This window comes from Schistocerca serialis, chromosome 4, assembly GCF_023864345.2.
Source record: "Schistocerca serialis cubense isolate TAMUIC-IGC-003099 chromosome 4, iqSchSeri2.2, whole genome shotgun sequence".
In the NCBI taxonomy this organism is placed as follows: Eukaryota; Metazoa; Arthropoda; class Insecta; order Orthoptera; family Acrididae; genus Schistocerca; species Schistocerca serialis.
In genome coordinates this window covers 432909060-432917432 of record NC_064641.1, presented here as the reverse complement: position 1 = coordinate 432917432, position 8373 = coordinate 432909060, and the positions used below count along the sequence as shown (strand labels likewise).

Below are 8373 nucleotides of genomic sequence, written 5' to 3'. Positions count from 1 at the left end.
TGATTTCGATTTGCCATGGTTTCCCTGCAGTACCACTGGGAAATGCTGGATGATTCTTACCGTAAGGTCAAACCTGCCATTGCGTTCAAGCCTTGTCGAAGTAGACCTAAAAGTACGTAAATACTTGTACATACGATTTATATTTATATTGGTCTGGGATTGTAATACCGAGGCACGTTCAGTGTAAGCCATGGAAAGATAAATGAAAGTACTGCTGCGGTTAATATTACTCAGACTGGCTGTGTTGTTCCAGGCCCCACAGCCTCCACCTAGTTGGGAGGGTATTCGGAATGCCACCCAGTACGGAAGCGACTGTGTGCAGTCTAGCGGCGGCTCGGAGGACTGCCTCTACCTGAACGTGTACGTGCCGGGCGTGCCGCAAGAGGGCGCAGGGCTGCCCGTGCTCTTCTGGGTGCATGGCGGAGGATTTTCCGCCGGCAGCGGCTCTGACCAGGAGCACGGACCTGACTTTCTCGTCTCCTACGGCGTCATCCTGGTCACCATCAACTACCGACTAGGCCCACTGGGTAATATGACCATTCTCCCCACTGAACAGGCGACGTAACGAAACAAACAACTTATGACCTTTAAAATGCCAGTGGGTATAATGCAGCGCGGCATTCGTCCTTCATAAGGTAGGGAGTAAATTTCTCGGCTTGGCACAAATTGTGACTGCTATAAACAAAATGTAGTTTTTCGTTACGTTATTGTTACGCTATAATATAAAGGTCAACTTCTGTGGAATAGTTCAGCTCATACGATAAAGTAATTTCTTTGAAATATATTGGATACAATACTGCAACCTCTCCAGTGATTTACGGCTGATTATCAACTAAATTTGAGCCACGCTTGGTGAAGGACTGATTGCAATCTGCTCCTTCATTTTCAGATTTTCCAAAACATCTAAACGAGAGCAGGGAAACCACAGCTTAAAACGGAACCATAGATGAAGAAAGAAGAAGGCAACATTAGTGTTTAAAGTCCCGTCGATAACGAGGATAGCAGGGACGAATCATAAGTTCAAGCTGGCGAAAGTACCACCTTGGCATTTGATTTACGCGACTAAAGTAAACGGTGGAAAACTGAAATCAGCACAGCCAGATGAAGATTTGAACCACCGTCCTCTGGAATGCGAATCCAAAGACTCGCCATTGCCCCAGTGCGCTCGGTGCAATCAATCGCAGACGTATATATTCTGAAATTAGGCTATGTAGTGTTGGACATAGGAGATTAGAACGTGTGAAGTAGTTGTCGTCAGGGACAGATAAGAACAACAATATGATATATTTAAAATTAAAATTATCTATGACGTAAGATGAGCGAAAGGGATGGTTGCAGGACCTGCTGGAAGCTGACAAAAGGTAGATGCTAATAAAATGAATATTTGTTACTGTGTGTGATATACACATGAACCAATTCAAAATAGAAATGAAACGTCAATCGAAGGTGTACGGCAAGTCAGTTTAGCTGTACCGAAGATGATATAATCGATATCATCTGGCAGGAAAGCTATGTTCAATGTTCCTAGAGGGGAAAAATATGATGATGGGAAGCATTTCTTTGAGCGTACGACATCTGCCTGCTTGCCTTCGGTAGAAAAGTAATTGTGAGATTGCTGTTGTTAAGAATGATACGATTCAAACAGTATTACAGCTCCATAAAATCCATGTCAAATTACACTGACACACAGACACACACATACACATACACACACATACACACACACACACACACACACACACACACACACACACACACACACACACACATAAAGAAGTTCAATCGTAAAATCCAAAATACTGGAAGGAATTACTGTGGATAATTGATCACTGGACTAAAAAAGGATGATATAGTCACGTGGAAACACACTAAAATGGCTCAAATGGCTCTGAGCATTATGCGACTTAACTTCTGAGGTCATCAGTCACCTAGAACTTGGAACTAATTAAACCTAACTAACCTACGGACGTCACGCACATCCATGCCCGAAGCAGGATTCGAACCTGCGATCGTAGCGGTTTTCTCGGCTGCAGACTGTAGCGCCTAGAACCGCACGGCCACTCAGGCCGGCAAACACACTAAAATCTACAGCATAAAACTTTCATATGGAGACTACACAAAATCTTAAAAGCCTTACCCCACTTTCTCTCGACGTCTTTACTCTCGTCCAAATATGAAACGAATTCGGTTAAAATGTGGCGTTCAGTGATTTTCGCGGCACAAGAATCACAAACTGAGTGCGCGTCTCACCGGCGTGTAATTTCGCTTTTCAGTGGACAGTGTCCTATCCAGAGGAGGACCGAAGTGATCGATAAGAGGTATACTGCAGCTAGGTGGCCGACTTCCGAGACTGCAGTTTATTTCTTCTTCACTGCCAGCTACTCATCATTCCACCTTTGCATTGTTCTCTGACTAAGCAATCAGGCGACAACGCCCAGGGGAATGGCGCATTGTGTCATGCTGTGGTTCTACAAACCTCCATGGCTATTTCGTTAGCTTCTTTGGCACCCCAAATTCGTGGGCTTTGAAGACCAGCGGAATAAGCACTTCTCAAGAAGAAGAAGAAGAAGAAAGAGGAGGAGGAGGACGAGGAGAAGAATATGAGGAAGAACTATGCCCTTCATATTTTGCGTCATTTTCTCTCCTGCATACGATGTGTGATCAAAAAGTGACAGGAATTTTTGTTTTTCTAAAAGAAGTTTTATTCATTTATCAACAACCCTTTTGAAGATAACCACTGCAGATATAACAACTTGTGCCAGTTTTTTTTTCTAATTTTGCTAGCTCTTTAGGGAGCCCATTTGGAACTCACTTTTCGTTATGGTGTTCAACGCCTTCCTCGGTTCTGTTTTTATCTCATAAAAGGTGGAAAAACGACGTCTTTTCATGGTTTTCTTCAGCCTCGAGAATAACAAGAAGTTGTTCTGTGGATGTCCGCGAATACAGTGGCTGAGGCAAGAACAGGGTTTTCTTGTTTACCCAAAAAAATCACGAACTAGCATTGAGGTGTGAGGGGAAGCATTATTTTGATGCGATTTCCACTTGTGGTTTTGCCACAATTCTGATCGTTTTCTTCGGATTGCCTCACGCAAATGGCGCATAATTTCTACGAAATGTTTGTTATTGACCGCAAAATTATAATCGAAGAACTCATGATGCCCTATCTCATTGTAATCGACGAAAACAGCGAGAAGAATCTTCACATGTGACCGAACTCGCAAATTTCTTTCGGTCTTGACTCCGCAGGTAGTTTCCGTTGCGACGACTGGCCCTTGCTGTCGATGTTATACCCATATACCCAAGTTTCGTCACGTGTTATCAACTTCTTTGGAATTTCTGGACTGTTGTCCACCTCATTCAGCAATTCTTGAGCGATGTCTACGCGATGTCGTTTTTCACCGAAACTCAACATTTTTGGAACAAACTTTGGTGCTACATGTTTCATACCTAAGACATCTAAGAAAATTATTTGGCATGAGCAAAGCATATGCCAACATCATCAACAGCCTCTCTGAAGGTGATCCGGCGATTTTAGAGAAATATTTTCATTATTTCTTCCACTTTACTGTCAATAATTGACATGCTAGGGCGGTCATCGTCTACGTCTTTTTGGTCCTCTTTGAAAAATTTGTACCATTCTTAAACTCTTGCCTTATAGACAAAGGCCACAGTCAATATTTCGAATGCAGTGCTCCACTTTATTACATTTATCAAGAAAAATTTAATGAAAATTATATTATCTATTTTTATCGAAAGAAAACACGTAGAAACCTTTCTATTGTAACTAGTAAATTAAATATTCAAAACAGCTGAAAATTCAAATATACATCAAGAGCACTTGTACTAACAACATAAAAAAATTGAAAATCGGGTATATTTAAAAAATTCCCATTACGTTTTGCACAAACCTCGTACGTTAGGTACAATGCTTATTAGGCGCCAACGGATTCGAAGTAGATGAAAAAGTTTTTTGCTTCGAAAGCACCTCACCTGCCGTAATGTATTTCTTTGGAAGAACAATCCTGAAGCTATGACCTGGATATGTGGCTGAACACCCAAGGGAGACCCCTTGCTTCGAACCTCCAGTGTTGGCTATATTAAATTTGTGACGGTTTTGAAAAATGTTGTAAAATATCGACGTAAAAATTAATTCTAAAGCGCATTCTCCCTAAAAAATGACCGTATCTAAAATGTGAGAGTCTTTCAAGGATCAATGTGTTCAAAAGTTCCCAAACGATCTGAATTTGCGTTAACTGGTCCTATGTTTAAAGTATCCGAACGAACTAAATTTTGAAAAAAGTTCTAAAGGATCCAACGATTTGAATTTTGGGTTAACTGACGCCGTGTTCGAGAGCTAATACCAAATCTTCACGAACATATAAGTTAGAAGCCTAAATTTTGGATGAAATTGAGAAATATTCACCAGCTATCCAACAACAGAGTCAAAACCACGTGTATCTTGTCTGTCGTGCAGGTTTTCTGAGCACTGAGGACTCCGTGGTGCCTGGCAATGCTGGGCTCAAGGACCAGCGGCAGGCCCTGCTGTGGGTGCAGCAGCACATCGCTAGGTTCGGCGGGGACCCGCAGTTGGTAACACTGCAGGGGCAGAGTGCTGGCGGCGTCGCCGTATCCTACCACCTCGTGGCGAACACGTCGGCAGGTGAGGGACCGCGACTGTAGCTCGCACACAGCCTGGACTCGTCCACAGATTCAGTAACAGATATATGTACTTGTTTTCAATATCTTTATTATGTTACTTGCAAATCATTGTTTCCAGTTGAAGTGTTTTCGGTCTGTAGGCGCCCCGATGGTCCCGGTAGCCGACAGTGTACTGGAGGCCGAGCGGAGACCTCTCAAGTTGTCAGGATGCTAGGAAATGGCTGTGGACGCGTCAGAAACGCCAAAGAAACATTATTAATTCATGACACCTTTATTCCTGCCGAGTACAATGTGGCCCACATAACACAGGCTGGCTCTCGGCATAGGCAACGAAACTTTGACAATATTCCATGTTTCCAACTCTTTACTATCCCGCGACACTACAGATCTGTTAACTTTTCAATTGGAAAAGTTAATTCAACAAGGAACTCATCCATCCGTCGTGTAGTGTGTGAATTTACCTATTTGGAATCAAACAAAATAATCAATTCATATCTCTCACTCTCCACGGTAACCACCTACTCTATGCGCTGGTGCGTTTGGACTATGGAATGTGGAATTTAAACAACGCACCGCAGATTGTGTTTATGATATGGAAAGGTTACATATAGACACGTAAAAAATGTTTAGCATCACCAGGTTCCCAGAACTCCTGAAGATAGTCATTGACTGTGGATATTGTATCACAGACACATTCCCTTTGACTGTTCAGAGATGTCACTAGACCCATCCAAAGATGTAAACAACCATGCGTCAGAAACGTCTATTAGACGGACGGGGCCCGACAGCCGATCAGTTCCAGTCATTGTACCAGGACGGGGTTACACGGCTCATGTTGTCTGTAGTTAACTATGCCTAGACTGTCAATACCGCGGTTCTATCGCGTCCGCATTGCTACTTTGTGCCAGGAAGCGCTCCCAACAAAGAACGTGTCCAGGCGTCACGGAGTGAACCAAAGCGATGTTATTCGGACATGGAGGAGATACAGAGAAACAGGAACTATCGATGACATACTTCACTCAGGCCGCCCAAGGGCTATTACTGCAGTGGACGGCCGATACCTCCGGATTATGGCTCGGAGGAACCCTGACAGCAACGCCACCATGTTGAATAATACCTTTAGCGCAGCCACAGGACTGTGTGCAATAGGCTGCATGCTCCGCAAATTCGCTCCCGACGTCCATCTTTGCAACCACGACACCATGCAGCGCGGTACAGACGCGCCCAACAACATGCCGAATGGACCTCTCAGGATTAGCATCACGTTCTCTTCACCGATGAGGGTCGCATATGCCTTCAACCAGACAATCGTCGGAGACGTTTTTGGAGGCAACCTGGTCGGGCTGAACGCCTTAGACACACCATCCAGCGAATGCAGCGAGGTGGAGGTTCCCTGCTCTTTTGGGGGTGGCATTATGTGGTGCCAACGTACGCTGCTGGTGGTCATGGAAAGCGGCGCTGTACGATACGTGAATGCCATCCTCCGACTGATAATGCAACCTTATCGGTAGCATATTGGCAGAGCATTCGTCTTCATGGACGACAATTCGCGGCCACATCATCCACATCTCGTGAATGACTTCCTTCAGGATAACGACATCGCTCGGCTAGTGGCCAGCTTGTTTTCCAGATATGAACCCTATCGAACATGCCTGGGATGGACGACGCGACCCATTAGCCTCTCTGAGGGATCTACGCCGAATCACCGTTGAGGAGTGGGACAATCTGCCCCAACAGTGCCTTGATGAACTTGGTGATAATATGCCACGACGATTACAGGCACGCATCACCGCCAGAGGACGTGCTACTGGGTATTAGAGGTACCAGCGCGTGCAGCAGTCTAGACCACCACACCTGAAGGTCTCGCTGTATGGTGATACAACATGCAATATGTGGTTTTCATGCGCAATAAAAAGGGCAGATATGATCTTTATGTTGATCTCTATTCCAATTTTCTGCACAGGTTACAGAAGTCTCGGAAACGAGGTCATGCAAAACTTTTGTTGAGCGTATATATTTGGGAAACTGTAGTCAGTTTATCTTGGGAAAAAAAGAAAACAAAACGCTCAAGTGCCCTTCTTTACATAGATGTTGAAAATAGTCAAGTAACATGATCTCCTGTTGCACTGTCCATACTTAAAATGCGCACAACTATGTTTTTAAATCTTGTTCAGTATGGCGCTATCTTGTTTCTTGTGTATGGACTCTGTTAACTTTTATGTTCTTCATGAAAACAGCAAATGAACCAGCATTACGTTTAAGTCATATTTTTAGATTAAGTTTTACGGTCTATGAATGCATACTAGTTGCACAATAAGTCTAAAAATTTCTGTTTGGTGAATTCCAATAGAATCCATATCATAATTTGGTCTCTAAAATGAGAAGCTACTACCGAGCATTGTAAACATGCACTGCCTACTCTTGTTCTTCTCTGTACTAAGCGGCTGCGTGTCGATGCTTTCATTTTGTTAGTTCATTTTATTTACACAATTGATAAGTCCATGTTTTGTTTCATATGTCTACTAATATGTTTCTGTTCTTGTTTTTCAGTTTTAAATGTGAAGAAAATTTGTAAATCAGAAAACAGATTTTATTATCTATTTCGATATATAGGTCACCAAAGTCCTTCACAGGTCCAAACAGCCTTACGTCCTCTTTTATGCCTAGCGTGGACTTGGATCATCTTGGCTCACCAGTTCTGTAGCTGCTACATTTGATTGCTTAGTAATTATTATTTATGTGTTAATGAGATTCAGTAGCTAAGAAGACGTCACTAAAAGATTTCTAACCTTTGTTCATTGAAACTAAAAAACATATTTGAAGAAAGTTTTAATAACCAAGATCCCATTCAATATTATTTCTTCCTAATGACTGGTTTCAACAATTAAGACTGTTATCTTCCGATCCTCAACAAACTTGGTCTGCTACGTCTTGTTCCTCTATGACTGTGTAACACACACACACACACACACACAGTGTCGACATTAGTGTGGATAGATAGTATGTAGCACGTTTCACACAGGTTTGTTAAAATAAAATCAGGTTTATCACAAATAAAAAATGCCGTTAAAAAGCACTTATTGTTCATATTTGCGATAAACTTATTTTAAACTGTCAACTACAATATCGACATGGCGTTTGTCATACAGGTATAATGGAGCAATGCATATTGCAACAGGTTTTTTGAAGATCAGAAAATGACAGTCTTAACTGTAGAAACTCGTCGTCAGGAATAAACAATAATGATTGCGATACTGGCTATTAAAACGTTCCTTAAAGTAAATGTAGATCTCTCGTACCATTCTCTGATTAAGATTAATTCCGTAGAAAAATAGTAGAGATGTTTATGTTACAGTTACTTGGAGATTCACTTCCATATTTCACAATGACGAAAGAGACAGCATTCGTGCATATTTAGAGGTACATATATTTTCATTTTCCATTAGGTACTGGCTATTTCCTGTACATTTGATGGTTCCTCATTACTTTAAGTGCGTTCCAACGAATATCATTGTGAATGATACCCAACTGCACATCTAAAGTCGAACAGTCTTCTGTAATATCACATGCAAACTGAAAAGAAAGAGAAAAATTCCGTTCACATTCGCTCCATTTCCTTTCGATCAGTAACTAAGCTGGCCAGTTCCTGATGACGATTTCTTATCCAGCAGAAACATTAAGAAGACGAAGTGAACCTGAATAAAATAGCAAGAG

At 42.3% G+C, this 8373-nt stretch overlaps 1 protein-coding gene across 1 annotated transcript in view; it reads left to right on the top strand.

The window, feature by feature from the left end:
- The first annotated feature begins 202 nt into the window (after nucleotides 1-202).
- The window catches only part of LOC126474517 (venom carboxylesterase-6-like), a 55514-nt gene continuing 47343 nt past the window's right edge, over nucleotides 203-8373 (top strand). The window contains exons 1-2 of the mRNA XM_050101987.1: nucleotides 203-527; nucleotides 4475-4660. Coding sequence (XP_049957944.1) covers nucleotides 203-527; nucleotides 4475-4660 — 511 coding nt within the window. The remainder of the gene's footprint in view (nucleotides 528-4474; nucleotides 4661-8373) is intronic.